At 38.4% G+C, this 16,831-nt stretch overlaps 1 protein-coding gene across 1 annotated transcript in view; it reads left to right on the plus strand.

The window, feature by feature from the left end:
* The window catches only part of ERC2 (ELKS/RAB6-interacting/CAST family member 2), a 1,300,133-nt gene that overhangs the window by 1,232,624 nt on the left and 50,678 nt on the right, over positions 1-16,831 (plus strand). The window contains exon 16 of the mRNA XM_053720736.1: positions 14,362-14,428. Within this exon, the coding sequence (XP_053576711.1) occupies positions 14,362-14,388 (27 nt within the window). The 3' untranslated portion in view covers positions 14,389-14,428. The remainder of the gene's footprint in view (positions 1-14,361; positions 14,429-16,831) is intronic.

A 16,831-nucleotide genomic window follows, 5' to 3' on the forward strand; every position in this document is an offset into this window, starting at 1 on the left:
TCAGCTAGTTCCTTGAAGGGACAGATTTCTGCTCTGTCTATTCTTTTGCACAAGCATCTGGCAGATGTTCCAGACGTTCAGGCATTTTGTCAGGCTTTAGTTAGAATCAAACCTGTGTTTAAACCTGTTGCTCAACCATGGAGCTTAAATTTGGTTCTTAAGGTTCTTCAAGGAGTTCCGTTTGAACCTCTTCATTCCATAGATATCAAACTTTTATCTTGGAAAGTTCTTTTTTTGGTAGCTATTTCCTTGGCTCGAAGAGTCTCCGAGTTATCTGCCTTACAATGTGATTCTCCTTATCTGATTTTTCATACGGATAAGGTAGTCCTGCGTACCAAACCTGGGTTTTTACCTAAGGTGGTATCTAACAAGAATATCAATCAAGAAATTGTTGTTCCATCCTTGTGTCCTAATCCTTCTTCGAAGAAGGAACGTCTATTACACAATCTGGACGTGGTTCGTGCTTTAAAGTTTTACTTACAAGCTACTAAAGATTTTCGTCAAACATCTGCTTTGTTTGTTGTCTACTCTGTACAGAGGAGAGGTCAAAAGGCTTTGGCAACCTCTCTTTCTTTTTGGCAAAGAAGCATAATCCGCTTAGCCTATGAGACTGCTGGACAGCAGCCTCCTGAAAGGATTACAGCTCATTCCACTAGAGCTGTGGCTTCCACTTGGACCTTTAAAAATGAGGCTTCTGTTGATCAGATTCATACTTTTTCAAAATTCTACAAATTTGATACTTTTGCTTCTTCGGAGGCTATTTTTGGGAGAAAGGTTTTACAGGCAGTGGTACCTTCCGTTTAAGTACCTGCCTTGTCCCTCCCTTCATCCGTGTACTTTAGCTTTGGTATTGGTATCCCACAAGTAATGGATGATCCGTGGACTGGATACACCTTACAAGAGAAAACACAATTTATGCTTACCTGATAAATTTATTTCTCTTGTGGTGTATCCAGTCCACGGCCCGCCCTGTCATTTTAAGGCAGGTAATTTTTAAATTTAAACTACAGTCACCACTGCACCCTATGGTTTCTCCTTTCTCTGCTTGTTTTCGGTCGAATGACTGGATATGGTAGTGAGGGGAGGAGCTATATAACAGCTCTGCTGTGGGTGTCCTCTTGCAACTTCCTGTTGGGAATGAGAATATCCCACAAGTAATGGATGATCCGTGGACTGGATACACCACAAGAGAAATAAATTTATCAGGTAAGCATAAATTGTGTTTTCTCCTGAAGGGGTTCCCATCCCCATAGATGCGGGACAGCTCCCACCACCCCATGAAAAGGTTGGCATAGGAGGGTGCGATTTTCGCACCCATAGCTGTTCCGCATCTCTGGAAATAGAACCCCCCCTCAAAGGAGAAATAATTGTGTGTTAAGATAAAGTTTGCTGTTCCCAGTATAAACTGCACATATTCCTGTGGGTACCCTGTATTTCTTTCTAGAAAATATTTAAGGGCTTCTAGGCCCTTATTATAAGGAATAGAGGAATACATTGCCTTGACATCAATTGTTAGCCAAAGGTCACCTTCTTCCCAACTTATATCTTCCATCAAATCTAGAACATGTGTAGTGTCCTGCAAGAAACTCATAAGGTTGTATACCACGGGTTGTAAAATGGCATCCAACCATTGTGACAGTCTTTCCAATAGGGATCATATGCCACTTACTATAAGTCTACCTGTGACTCCCTCAACTGCACTTTTGGTAAGTGGTTAAAAATAGGTGTAATCGGATTATCAACCAGGAGGAAGTCACAAGTGGATTAATCCAAAAAAAAATTCCTTCCCATCATCTAGGATCTGTTTCAATTCCCTTTTAAATTTTAATGTAGGATCCTTATCAAGTTGTATATATTGGGTTACTACATGTAGTTGTCTCTCAGCCTCTTGAATGAATTGGGCCCTAGACATAACTACCATCGACCCTCCCTTGTCTGCATTCCTTATTACCAATTCAGTATTTTCCTGTAAGCTTTTCAAGACTGCTTGTTCCTTCTTGTTCAAATTGTGTCTTCCTACAGGGGATGTCTGGTGGAGGAGTTTCAAATTATGTTTCACCCTCCTCTGAAAAATCTCTAAATTGTTTCCTCTATAGTGTATGGGGTAGAATTTTTACTTTCTTTTAAATCTAGAATAGGACGAATATTGTGTATTCTCATATATATTCCCTTCCAGGTGTAATGACTCTAAGGTAGCTAGATCACAATTTTCACTGAAAGACAGTATATCCCTGAATTGTAGCCCTTTTGGTGGCTAGTTCTGTTTAGCTGTGTCAATTGCCTGTGAGTTGTGCTCACTAGAAAAATATTTTGTTAGTGTTAATTCCCTTATCAACTTATTCACGTCCAATAATGTATTAAATTAATTAAACTTACCAGATGGGACAAAGCCTAGACCCAAACTTAATGCTTTTATTTCCATGTCAGTTAATGTGTGTACACTTTTTTTACTGATATTTGCTCTGATACCTTCCTCTCCTGGCTGGGTATCTGTTCTGGCCCTGTTGGAAGCCTTGTCCTCCTCTTCCCCCCTTCTGTTTTTTTGTGGGGAAGGGAAAAACCTGTTCCAAATTTTGTCTATCTTCCGTGTTCATGGAAGTACCAGGGCCCTCTACCACAGATAAATCCCGACTGTCAGGTGTATATTTAGACCCTCCTTGTTTTTTCAAAATAGGCGGACCTCCTTTACTGGTGGTGGTTTTTGGTCTTACAACTGAGGGATTCCCTGGGACCTCAGGGATGGTAGAAACAATATTTGATACATTACTTGGTATTCACCCCTCTCCACCCGATGCAGAGCTATCTTCATAGGACTCTGCCTCACTGTCTGAAAATTATACCTTTTTCTGATTCATGTTGGTGTTGGTATTAATGTGCGGTGTATTACCCTTGTTACTATTATTATTGTTCCATCTCCCTCTGCCCCTTCCACTTGATCTATTATAAGACCTCCTACTCTCAAAGCGTTCTCTCCTATTCCAAACGTATACCTTTTTATTGTCATAGTCTCCCTGATCCCTTAAGTACTTGTTATGTTTGGTATCTATCAACAAGGTTTTAGCTCGGCTATAGATTTCTGAAGTATACAATCAGACTTAGGGTATTCTATTGCAGTACTCCTTAATTTTAATGCTATCTGAATAACTTCAATTTGTTTACTGATAGTATCTAGAACCTTTGCCTTAAAACTGACAATCAAAATAATAAGCCTTAATGAACAATCAGACAAAATCTCATTCCACTGTGAAATAAAGTCTCAGTTTGAAATGTGGGAATTAATCATTGCATGCCATGCACACTGGTGGGTCACTTACGTGTCTATAGGTCATGCTTGGTTGATTTACTTGAGCATGGATGCATGCTTGCCTTGTTGATGTCATTGCCATGTTTGTTGTACTTGTTTCAATGCACACAATTTAAAGGCATAGTGAAGTCAAAATTAAACTTTCATTATTCAGATAGATCATGTAATTTTAAACAACCTTTTAATCCACTTCTGTTATCAAATGTGCTTTATTCCCTTGGTATCCTTTGTTGAAGTGGAAACCTACACAGGCTTAGATGCAGAAATGCTAGCTGAAAACATTGAATGAGCCAATGAGACATATTTGTACAGCCATTAATCACTATCTAGCTCCCAGTAGTGCATTACGTCTCCATTCATATATATCGGCTAGATTTAGAGTTTTGTCGGTAAGGACCCGCGTAGCTAACGCCGGCTTTTTTCTGGCCGCACCATAAAAATAACTCTGGTATTGAGAGTCCACATAAAGGCTGCGTTAGGCTCCAAAAAAGGAGCGTAGAGCATATTTAACGCAGCTTCAACTCTCGATACCAGAGTTGCTTACGCAAGCGGCCAGCCTAAAAAACGTGCTTGTGCACGATTCCCCCATGGAAACAATGGGGCTGTTTGAGCTGAAAAAAAACCTAACACCTGCAAAAAAGCCGCGTTCAGCTCCTAACGCAGCCCCATTGTTTGCTATGCGGAAACACTTCCTACGTCTGCACCTAACACTCTAACATGTACCCCGAGTCTAAACACCCCTAACCTTACACTTATTAACCCCTATTCTGCCGCCCCCGCTATCGCTGACCCCTGCATATTATTATTAACCCCTAATCTACCGCTCCGGACACCGTCGCTACTTACATTATCCCTATGTACCCCTAATCTGCTGCCCTAACATCGCCGACCCCTATATTATATTTATTAACCTTTAATCTGCCCCCACAACGTCGCCTCCACCTGCCTACACTTATTAACCCCTAATCTGCCGAGCGGACCTGAGCGCTACTATAATAAAGTTATTAACCCCTAATCCGCCTCACTAACCCTATAATAAATAGTATTAACCCCTAATCTGCCCTCCATAACATCGCCGACACCTAACTTCAATTATTAACCTCTAAACTGCCGACCGGAGCTCACCGCTATTCTAATAAATGTATTAACCCCTAAAGCTAAGTCTAACCCTAACACTAACACCCCCCTAAGTTAAATATAATTTACATCTAACGAAATTAATTAACTCTTATTAAATAAATTATTCCTATTTAAAGCTAAATACTTACCTGTAAAATAAATCCTAATATAGCTACAATATAAATTATAATTACATTGTAGCTATTTTAGGATTAATATTTATTTTACAGGCAACTTTGTAATTATTTTAACCAGGTACAATAGCTATTAAATAGTTAAGAACTATTTAATAGTTACCTAGTTAAAATAATTACAAAATTACCTGTCAAATAAATCCTAACCTAAGTTACAATTAAACCTAACACTATACTATCATTAAATTAATTAAATAAAATACCTACAATTACCTACAATTAAACCTAACACTACACTATCAATAAATTAATTAAATACAATACCTACAATTACCTACAATTAAACCTAACACTACACTATCAATACATTAATTAAATACAAAACCTACAAATAACTACAATGAAATAAACTAACTAAAGTACAAAAAATAAAAAAGAACTAAGTTACAAAAAATAAAAAAATATCTACAAACATAAGAAAAATATTACAACAATTTTAAACTAATTACACCTACTCTAAGCCCCCTAATAAAACAACAAAGACCCCCAAAATAAAAAATGCCCTATCCTATTCTAAATTACTAAAGTTAAAAGCTCTTTTACCTTACCAGCCCTGAACAGGGCCCTTTGCGGGGCATGCCCCAAGAAGTTCAGCTCTTTTGCCTGTAAAAAAAACATACAATATCCCCCCCCCAACATTACAACCCACCACCCACAAACCCCTAAACGAACCCAAACCCCCCTTAAATAAACCTAACACTAAGCCCCTGAAGATCTTCCTACCATGTCTTCACCATACCAGGTTCACCGATCGGTCCTGAAGAGCTCCTCCGATGTCCTGATCCAAGCCCAAGCGGGGGGCTGAAGATGTCCATGATCCGGTAGAAGTCTTCATCCAAGCAGGGCAGAAGAGGTCTTCCATCCGATTGAAGTCTTCATCCAGGCGGCATCTTCTATCGACATCCATCTGGAACGGAGCGGCAGCATCCTGAAGACCTCCGATGCGGAACATCCATCCTGGCCGACAACTGAACGACGAATGACAGTTCCTTTAAATGACGTCATCCAAGATGGCGTCCCTCGAATTCCGATTGGCTGATAGGATTCTATCAGCCAACCGGAATTAAGGTAGGAATATTCTGATTGGCTGATGGAATCAGCCAATCAGAATCAAGTTCAATCCGATTGGCTGATCCAATCAGCCAATCAGATTGAGCTTGCATTCTATTGGCTGTTCCGATCAGCCAATAGAATGCGAGCTAAATCTGATTGGCTGATTCCATCAGCCAATCAGAATATTCCTACCTTAATTCCGATTGGCTGATAGAATCCTATCAGCCAATCGGAATTTGAGGGACGCCATCTTGGATGACGTCATTTAAAGGAACCGTCATTCGTCGTTCAGTCGTCAGCCAGGATGGATGTTCCGCGTCAGAGGTCTTCAGGGTGCTGCCGCTCCGTTCCAGATGGATGTCGATAGAAGATGCCGCCTGGATGAAGACTTCAATCGGATGGAAGACCTCTTCTGCCCCGCTTGGATGAAGACTTCTACCGGATCATGGACATCTTCAGCCCCCCGCTTGGGCTTGGATCAGGACATCGGAGGAGCTCTTCAGGACCGATCGGTGAACCTGGTATGGTGAAGACAAGGTAAGAAGATCTTCAGGGGCTTAGTGTTAGGTTTATTTAAGGGGGGTTTGGGTTAGATTAGGGGTATGTGGGTGGTGGGTTGTAATGTTGGGGGGGGGTATTGTATGTTTTTTTTACAGGCAAAAGAGCTGAACTTCTTGGGGCATGCCCCGCAAAGGGCCCTGTTCAGGGCTGGTAAGGTAAAAGAGCTTTTAACTTTAGTAATTTAGAATAGGGTAGGGCATTTTTTTATTTTGGGGGGCTTTGTTGTTTTATTAGGGGGCTTAGAGTAGGTGTAATTAGTTTAAAATTGTCGTAATATTTTTCTTATGTTTGTAGATATTTTTTTATTTTTTGTAACTTAGTTCTTTTTTATTTTTTGTACTTTGTTAGTTTATTTAATTGTAGTTATTTGTAGGTTTTGTATTTAATTAATGTATTGATAGTGTAGTGTTAGGTTTAATTGTAGGTAATTGTAGGTATTGTATTTAATTAATTTATTGATAGTGTAGTGTTAGGTTTAATTGTAGGTAATTGTAGGTATTTTATTTAATTAATTTAATGATAGTATAGTGTTAGGTTTAATTGTAACTTAGGTTAGGATTTATTTGACAGGTAATTTTGTAATTATTTTAACTAGGTAACTATTAAATAGTTCTTAACTATTTAATAGCTATTGTACCTGGTTAAAATAATTGCAAAGTTGCCTGTAAAATAAATATTAATCCTAAAATAGCTACAATGTAATTATAATTTATATTGTAGCTATATTAGGATTTATTTTACAGGTAAGTATTTAGCTTTAAATAGGAATAATTTATTTAATAAGAGTTAATTAATTTCGTTAGATGTAAATTATATTTAACTTAGGGGGGTGTTAGGGTTAGACTTAGCTTTAGGGGTTAATACATTTATTAGAATAGCGGTGAGCTCCGGTCGGCAGATTGGGGTTAATAATTGAAGTTAGGTGTCGGCGATGTTAGGGAGGGCAGATTAGGGGTTAATTCTATTTATTATAGGGTTAGTGAGGCGGATTAGGGGTTAATAACTTTATTATAATAGCGGTGCGGTCCGGTCGGCAGATTAGGGGTTAATAAGTGTAGGCAGGTGGAGGCGACATTGTGTGGGGCAGATTAGGGGGTAATAAATATAATATAGGGGTCGGCGGTGTTAGGGGCAGCAGATTAGGGGTACATAAGGATAACGTAGGTGGCGGCACTTTGCGGTCGGCAGATTAGGGGTTAATAAGTGTAGGTAGCTGGCGGCGACGTTGTGGGGGGCAGGTTAGGGGTTACTAAATATAATATAGGGGTCGGCGGTGTTAGGGGCAGCAGATTAGGGGTACATAAGGATAACGTAGTTGGCGGTCGGCAGATTAGGGGTTAAAAAAATTTAATCGAGTGTTGGCGATGTGGGGGGACCTCGGTTTAGGGGTACATAGGTAGTTTATGGGTGTTAGTGTACTTTAGAGTACAGTAGTTAAGAGCTTTATAAACCGGCGTTAGCCCAGAAAGCTCTTAACTACTGACTTTTTTCCTGCGGCTGGAGTTTTGTCGTTAGAGTTCTAACGCTCACTTCAGCCACGACTCTAAATACCGGAGTTAGAAAAATCCCATTGAAAAGATAGGATACGCAATTTACGTAAGGGGATCTGCGGTATGGAAAAGTCGCGGCTGAAAAGTGAGCGTTAGACCCTTTTTTGAGTGACTCCAAATACCAGAGTTAGCCTAAAACCAGCGTTAGGAGCCTCTAACGCTGGTTTTCACGGCTAACGCCAAACTCCAAATCTAGGCCTATGGTTTTCAACAAAGAATGCTAAGAGAACAAAGTGCATATTATAATAAAAGTTAGTTGTTTAAAATTCCATGATGTGTCTGAATCATAAAAGTTTAAATTTGAATTTACCGTCTTAGTTTTTTTTTAGTTTTTGGCCCCCATTTATGACTGACCAGCCAGGGCTACTCGTGCAATGTTAGATTCTGGCAACCAATGCTGTGTTGGAGGTCCCCGAAGGCATGCAGACATGTCTGGGAACCTTGTCCTCACAAACCTTAATACATGGGTTGCCTTTATGTCTTTGCTGGTAGTGACACATTTTTTCACACACCAACCTCATGGGCTCTAAATATTCCCAGCAGTCCCTGAACCTAGGACTTAGGGCTTGAGTATCAAAAACTGGATGGCATTATATTGTTATCTAGTTTTCTGTCTTTCACGCCCAGAACAAGAAGGAATAGTTTTTTGTCTGGGTTTTCACAGGTAAGCATGCAAGTAAAATATATATAGTCAAAGTGAGATAACATATTTGGGTACATTCGCAAACTAAAGTTATTTTCTAAAAGTGAATGGCCTGTTGAATATAAAACAAAAACAAGTGTTCAAACAATGAAAAATAGCTTCAACATGTGGTTGTGAGAAATCCCAGTACTGAAGGGTTAAGAAGATTGAAATAAATGCTAGTAAGGTTGAGGTTTAGGTACACAAAGCCAATGAAGAACTACAAAGATAGTGGAGCTAAAAAGATTACTTGCTTGACTTTGACTTATGCCTAGAGGTTTTGAGATAGAGGAATGTAGATAATGTGCCTTAAAGGGACAGGAAACCCCAAAATCTTCTTTCATGATTTGTAAAGAACATACAATTTGAAACAACTTTCCAATTTACTTCCAATATCAAATTTGCTTTGTTCTCTTGTTATCTATTGCTGAAGGAACAGCATTGCACTACTGGCAGCAAGATGAACACATCTAGTCAGCCAATCACAAGAGACAAATGTGTGCAGGCACCTATTAGCAGCAGTGTAGGATATGTGCATATTATTTTTCAACCAGGGATAACAAAAGAACAAAGTATATTTGAAAATAGAAGTGAATTTAAAAGTGTCTTAAAATTACATGCTCTATCGGAGTCATGCAAGTTTAATTTAGACTTTCCTATCCCTTTTAATAGTCTTAGTTTAACAGTTTTCCAGCATATATGGTAGTCATTAAAGTGAATGTAAAGTTTGCGGAATAAGTGCCCGGTTTTTAAAAATCCTATTAAAAACAGGGGCACTTTCATTCATCAAACTTTACATTTCACTGGTTTTGTTAAAATACTTACCTTTTCTTCTTGAAAGCCGCTCCAGCGCTTCTCCAGCCAGTCGCAAGCCTCTTCATACGTCAGCAATGACGATTCCGGCATCCTCCAATCAAAGCTTCTCCTCCGGGGAATCATTGCCTAAATCAATGCCGTGATTGGAGGAAGGCCGGGATTGTCATTTCTGACGTAGGGAGAGGCTTGCGACGGGCGGGGGAAGCGCTGGAGCGGGTTTCACGAAGAAAAGGTAAGTATTTTAACAAAACCAGTGAAATGTAAAGTTTGATGAATGAAAGTGCCCCTGTTTTTAATAGAATTATTAAAAACAAAGCACTGGTTCATGAAAATTAAGATTCACTTTAACTCTAGAAATGCATTTCTAACATTACACATTTTATTCCTCTAACATAAGAGGCAACATCACTTTATATATATTATTTTAATTTTCCAAGTCCTACTGCTACGAAACTGACAGTGTTTGTTCTCACTCAAGACACAGCCAAAATTCAGATTTATTTTCTTTCTCTGTTTTGCTCAGACTACTGTCAACCTCTCCCAGTTGATGTTCTTATCTCCTAGCTGTCTTCATTTAATTCATTATAAAGTAAGTCCCAGATTCACCCTGCTCAGAAACCACTCATCATTTTCTGCTTTATTTTGTCAGATCTTACTTTGGCTCCCTTTATCCTCTATAATTATATTCAAAACTCTAGTACAAATGTGTTACATTACACACCCTGTGCTTACAACTGGGTTTTTTCCTTCTTAAAATGTTTCTTCTGCATCAGTTCCTATTGTATGCACTTTCTTGAAAAAATGTAAATGTTTTATAAAACTTTACCAATTTTATGTATTAATAATGTTACGACTCATTATATGGCACATGTTTATTCACCATAGAAACAACATTTTAATGTGAGACATTTTACTGATTTAATCAAAGTAAATATTTTATATATTCCTGGTATATTTCATTTCAGAAGATCTGCATGTAAAATAAAAACTTTTTAACATTTAAAACTGTCCTTTTGCTAACGAAATTTGCATTGTTTTGCAATCCAGGGACAAAACACTTAAAAAAATGTAATATGTCTATTGTATCAAATCTGCTGTGGACAGTTAAGTACATCTATAAATGAGCTTCTGCTCTGCTCAGGTAAATATTGTAGGGTTAAGCACCTGAAGCCTGCAATATGCTCTCATTGCCTCTCTGGGTGAAATTAAATAACAATAATTTAAAGAGTTCATTTACAGGAAAGAGAGAGAGAGAGAGAGAGAGAGAGAGAGATCTAGTCTACTATGTTAAAGAAAGGAAAAACTTTACTTTTCATCTGCAAATTTATTTTACAAGTCTGAGACGAGTTGACTAGTAGAGTATAGTATAGAGCAGGGACGGCTAACCCTGGCACACCAGATGTTTTGGAACTAAATTTCCAGTGATGCTTAGGCACTCTGCGGTCTAGTTGAGCATCTTGGGAAATGTAGTTCCAAAACATCAGGGGTGCCAAAGTTAGCGATCACTGATAAAGAGTATAGCATGGCAGGAAGGGGAAATGAACCTAAGTTGTCTGTAGCCAAGCATTTGGCAGTATTTTTATGGGTTGGGAGCACTATAACAATGTTCAGCTCACATCTGCTCCTACATTCATTAAGTTTGATCTTCTAGAAAAGAAACCATGTTCCATCCTAGCCCCACCCCAGTATACCAAAACATCTTCCTTGTGATGCACAGGCATGTCACATGCCATGCAAACTCTGCCCCAGTACAGACCAGACATAAGAATATTTTACAACTACAGACATTTACATGAACCTGTTATGTAAGTGTGCCTCCTAAGGGTTTGATTTCTCATTGTCAGGACAGTCATGCATTTAGGGAACTTGTCTGCCAAGAAGGAGTGGGAATCATTTGCTGACCATATTTAATATTGCATGAGCAGTCACTTGTGCGATGCCACCCTCTGCTCTCATGCAACCAAATTTGCAAAACCAGGACTTGTCAGATCAGTCTGACTTCATTGATTTTTGTGATTCTCTGAAGCAGTGGCCTTAAGGCCATACTTTGCACATTGGTGTTACAAGTTTTATTAAGCCAGCCTGTACCATAAGGCTAATTCAAGGCCTAATAAATTTGCCCCTAGTTGTTGCTAGCAGATGTGCGCAGTTTCATGTACTTGACCGCACATGCGACTACAGATGGTAATGTCAGGAATGACCTCTAACAAAATGCTGGAACATATAAGTGCAGTGATGCTCAATACATTTTCAAACATTCTAACATGATCTTGCTTTTACAGTAAGGGTCCTTGGCAACATTACAAGCATTAATGAATATAAGTCTTACTTTACAGTGAACGGGCAGTGGACATTACACGTCCACAGCCCGGATGTAACATTGGACTTCCTTGTGCAATGCCACCCCTACCCTAGCATGCCCAGTCTATCACCACCCACAAACAAACACCTCTGCAGATTATCGCTGCTTCTTAGATTGCGGAAAGACAGCTAGCATGTGAAAGCCTGTCCCAATGCTCAAAAGCAGCATCTACTGATTTGTACTTTGTACCCATTGTCACTGGTTCATGGTTAAAAATACACCAATAAATACAACCAATGGAACAAATCAAATTAATACAACAGAAGGTCCTTGCTTAGGATCTACAGCATCATAAATGTTACTGAATTAGTGATCAATGGGAATTTCAGAATCATACCTGAATACGTTTTTGGCTGCAAGAAAAGTTTGGTTTAGCTAAAAGGGTTGCACTTACCTAATGATCCATCCTGTTTTACATAGAAACACACAAGGTTCTCCACTCTTCATGACACCTCCTCATTTTTTAGGGCAGCTATAAAATGTATGCATAATAAACATTGCATTATTTAAAGGAACTCACTTGGCTTAGCAACTGGTGTGACATTATTAAGTCAGTTCTGTAACCAGAAACACAAATATTTCCTGTATCATCTTTATTTGTTTGTAGAGAGCCAACAGATTTCATAGCACTGTAACATAAGTACAATATATAAAGGTAACATTTATAAGAAGCAAATTAGAGACCAGATAAAAAAATGAGTTTCTGTGCATTTCAATCAGTCAATGTAGATGGGACAGAGTTATGGATTTCATGGAACACACTCTATGGGTTCAGGAGAAAAATATAATTTTCATTGATCATTACAATATGTGAATATTAAACATTTTAAATAGATGTTTTCCTTTTATTTATTTCTTCAAACTTAATTTGTGCAGTGTCCATTACTTCCTATCACAGCCCTACAAGGAGACTGTGCTCTCTACAGGAAGGCATTTATAGCTTGATGTCATAAAACTTCTAGAGTAACATGAGCTGGTTAAGTATTAAGTGAATAGACTGGATAAACATGGAGTCAGATTTGCTCATGCTCAGAAGAGGCAGAATGCAACCTAAGTGACCAACATGTCAGCTCCCGTATTTCCATGAGGGCAAGGGCTACACTGAGAATTTCTAAATACTCACTTAAAGTGAATGTAAATTTTTCATGTTTGTCTAATATAGTTTGGTAGAGAATCATCCGATTAAGCATACCGCTACAAGAACTTTTTAATAAAATTTTTAATTTCTTTTTTATGTTATATATTCAATATCACTCATTCACTTACCCGCTCCTCCCACTCACTGTTTGCTAATTTTCCTCCATATTACGTAAACAGCGGTCCCACCCGCTGTTTACGTATCGGCACTGCGCGCTCCTGTGTCTATTTTCCATTGCGCATGCGTTACTGCTGTTTCCGCTTTATAACATAGTTGTCACATAGATAAGATAAATAAAACAATCTAACCTATATACGGAGCCCTTTCAGATCCACTAATCCAAGCTTTACAATACAGAGGAAATGACAGGACTCCGTATAATATTCTATTGCTACGCCGTGTTTACTACTATTGCGCATGTGCGAAATGTGCACGAGCTTACAATAGATTAGCTCTGCACCGAAGACGAACGCATGCGCAATAAGGACGTATTACGTCATGATAAGAGGGTGGGTCCCCCCATGGTTAGAGCCATTATTGGCTATTAAGACGTCCATCAAAAAGGACAGCAACGGAGCGTGAATGCCGGGAGGAGGATGATTTAGCCGAAAATTGATAGAAAATAATGAAAATACAGGTATCCATTTGAAATCTTAAAATTTGATGAATGAAACTCAAGTTTTTTCGTGATAACTGTTACACAGCTGTTTAGACAGAAGGCTGACTTTACAATCACTTTAAGTTTGCTGTGGGTTTTTTTTTACATAATATGTTTCCTTTTTAGGTTTACCTTGATTTAACATATTTGTTTTGACCAAATTAGCACTGTTTAATATTCCTTTAAATATGGATTGCAAATGTTTTTCACTGCATAATAAAACATTTTTATGGGAATATAAATGCTGAGTGTAATATTGCTTTAATGTATTTATGCAATGTTGTATTTTCGTCAGAATTATGCTGCAAATATTCTTTATAAAATGCTAGGCTGCTCAGAATATGTTGATGTCACTTCTGTTTTACCTATAAGACCCACACTGCCAGCACACTCATTTGGGGCCACAGCAGGGCACTGTTACACTCTAGGTTAAGCACTATTTAGTACTGATGACTTTTACATCAAATAAGATAGTCATCATGAAACATTTGACTGTGTATAATTCAATTTTAGCCCTTCTTGTGTCTGGAATCTGGATGTTTAAGGTCAAGCATCTGTCAATGACTTCATTATTGCAAAGCCTATGCTTCTCATAGGACACATGCCCTGCAGCAGATTGAAAAGAAAGAAAGCAAGTGTTTATAGTCTAACTTTTGCACTGGATTGTTCTGCAGGTGTTTATTTCACATTGCATGCAAGTTTGCCATTTTTGTTAAATAAACATCTTTGAAATCAAGACCACTCTAAAAATACTATCAATCTTGAGAAAAAGTAATGTTTTTGTTTGTGTTGGTTATGCAGAGAGATTTTTGTGTTTAGTTGCTGATAATTTTAGAACAATAGTATTGTTTGTTTGTAACATTTTTTTCTTCTCTATGTTCCCATGAAAACATATCCGTGTGTCTTCAACCAAATGACAATCAGGATGATGAAGAGGGGATTTGGGCTTAGCAATTCCTGAAAACCAAAGTTCCAGTTTTATTTTTAAGGGGTAAGAAATCTTTTATTATGTCAAGCATAATTTACTTTAAATAATGCATATTTTATCAATGTATATTATTATTTTTTTTTAAATCTATTTTGATCCTGTAAACAGAAAAAAATATAACTGTAGTTTATCAGTCAAGGAGAAACATTATAATCCCTGTAGTAATTCTGAGGTTAAAGGGACATGAAACCCAAAAAAACTTTCATAATTTAGAAAGAGCATGCAATTTTAATCAACTTTCCAATTAACTTCTATTACCTAATTTGATCAATTTTCTCCAACATTGGTGTGTCCGGTCCACGGTGTCATCCATTACTTGTGGGATATTCTCCTCCCCCACAGGGAAAGGCAAGGAGAGCACACAGCAAGAGCTGTCCATATAGTCCCTCCCAGGCTCCGCCCCCCCCAGTCATTCTCCTTGCCGCTCTGAACAAGTAGCATCTCCTCTGGGATGGTGAGGAGTTTGTGGTGTTTAGTTGTAGTTTTTTATTCTTCTATCAAGAGTTTGTTATTTTAAAATAGTGCTGGTATGTACTATTTACTCTGAAACAGAAAGAGATGAAGATTTCTGTTTGTGAGAGGATTATGATTTTAGCAGCAGTTACTAAAATCGTTTGCTGTTTCCACATAGGACTGTTGAGATGAGATAACTTCAGTTGGGGGAAACAGTTAGCAGGCTCTTCTGCTTAAGGTATGACTAGCCATATTTCTAACAAGACCATGTAATGCTGGAAGGCTGTCATTTCCCCTCATGGGGACCGGTAAGCCATTTTCTTAGTCAAACAAACAGAATAAAGGGCTTAATATGGGCTAAAAAACTGGTAGACACTTTTAGGGTCTAAATCGATTGCTTTATTTAAGTATTATATGCAGTTTGAAGTTGTATTTCACACTTTTATAACATTGGGGAACGTTTTTAGCACCAGGCACTTGTTAAAGGGACACTCAGGTTAAATTAAATTTTCATGATTCAGATACAGCATGTAATTTTAAACAACTTTCCAATTTACTTCCATTAAAAAAAATGTGCACAGTCTTTTATATTTACAATTTTTGAGTCACCAGATCCTACTGAGCATGTGCAAGAATTCACAGACTATACGTATATGCATTTGTGATTGGCTGATTGCTATCACATGGTACATGGGGAGTGGAAATATACATAACTTTGAAATTTGTTATAAAAAAATCTACTACTCATTTGAGTAAGTGCAGACTAAGTGCTATTGCATTGTCTTGTTATCTTGCATTTGTTGGTTATGCAAATCTAATGTGTTTACTGGTCCTTTAAGACACCTTCCCAGTCAGGAAGGGCCTTTCTCTGTAGTAGGCAGAGCCTCATTTTCGCGCCATTATTGTGCAGTTAATTTTGAGTTCAATACATGCAGCTGCATGTGTGAGGGTCTGGAATCCACTAAAAACATTCCTAGAAGGCTTCATTTGGTATCATATACCCCCCTGGGATTGGTGAAGTTGCAGCAAAGGCTGTGGCTGGGACTGTAAGGGGGTTAAAATTAAAAACGGCTCCGGTTTCCACAGTTTAAGGGTTAACAGCTTGAAAATTGGGGGCAATACTTTGAATGTATTAAGACACTGTGGTGAAAATTTGGTAAAGATTCGATAATTCCTTCATAGTTTTTCACATATTCAGTAATAAAGTGTGCCCTGTTTAACATTTAAAGAGACAGTAACGATTTTGTTTTAAAACGGTTTTTGTGCTTTATTAACCAGTTTAAGCCTGTTTAACATGTCTGTACCTTCAGATAGATCATGTTCTGTATGTATGGTAGCCAATGTGGTTCCCCATTCAAATATAGTGTGATAATTGTGCCATTGCGTCCAAACAAAGTAAGGACAGAACTGTCACAAATTGTAAAGTTGCCCAGGATGATTCCTCAGATGAAGGAAGTAGACATAGTTCTACATCATCTCCTTCTGTGTCTATACCAGTTATGCCCGCGCAGGCGACCCCTAGTACTTCTAGCGCGCCAATGCTTGTTACTATGCAGTAATTGACGGCAGTAATGGATAACTCCATAGCTAATATTTTATCCAAAATGCCAGCATTTCAGAGAAAGCACAATTGCTCTGTTTTAAACACTGTAGAGCAGGAGGGCGCTGATGATAATTTTTCTGTCATACCCTCACACCAATCTGAAGTGGCAGTGAGGGAGGGTTTGTCAGATGGGGAAATTTCTGATACAGGAAGAATTTCTCAGCAGGCAGAACCTGATGTTGTGACATTTAAATTTAAATTAGAGCATCTCCGCGCATTACTTAAGGAGGTACTATCTACTCTGGATGATTGTGACAATCTGGTCAACCCAGAAAAATTGTGCAAGATGGACAGTTCCTTGAGGTCCCGGTGCACCCTGATGCTTTTCCGATACCTAAACGGGTGGCGGA

The sequence above is a fragment of the Bombina bombina genome, chromosome 7 (assembly GCF_027579735.1).
Source record: "Bombina bombina isolate aBomBom1 chromosome 7, aBomBom1.pri, whole genome shotgun sequence".
Lineage (NCBI taxonomy): Eukaryota > Metazoa > Chordata > Amphibia > Anura > Bombinatoridae > Bombina > Bombina bombina.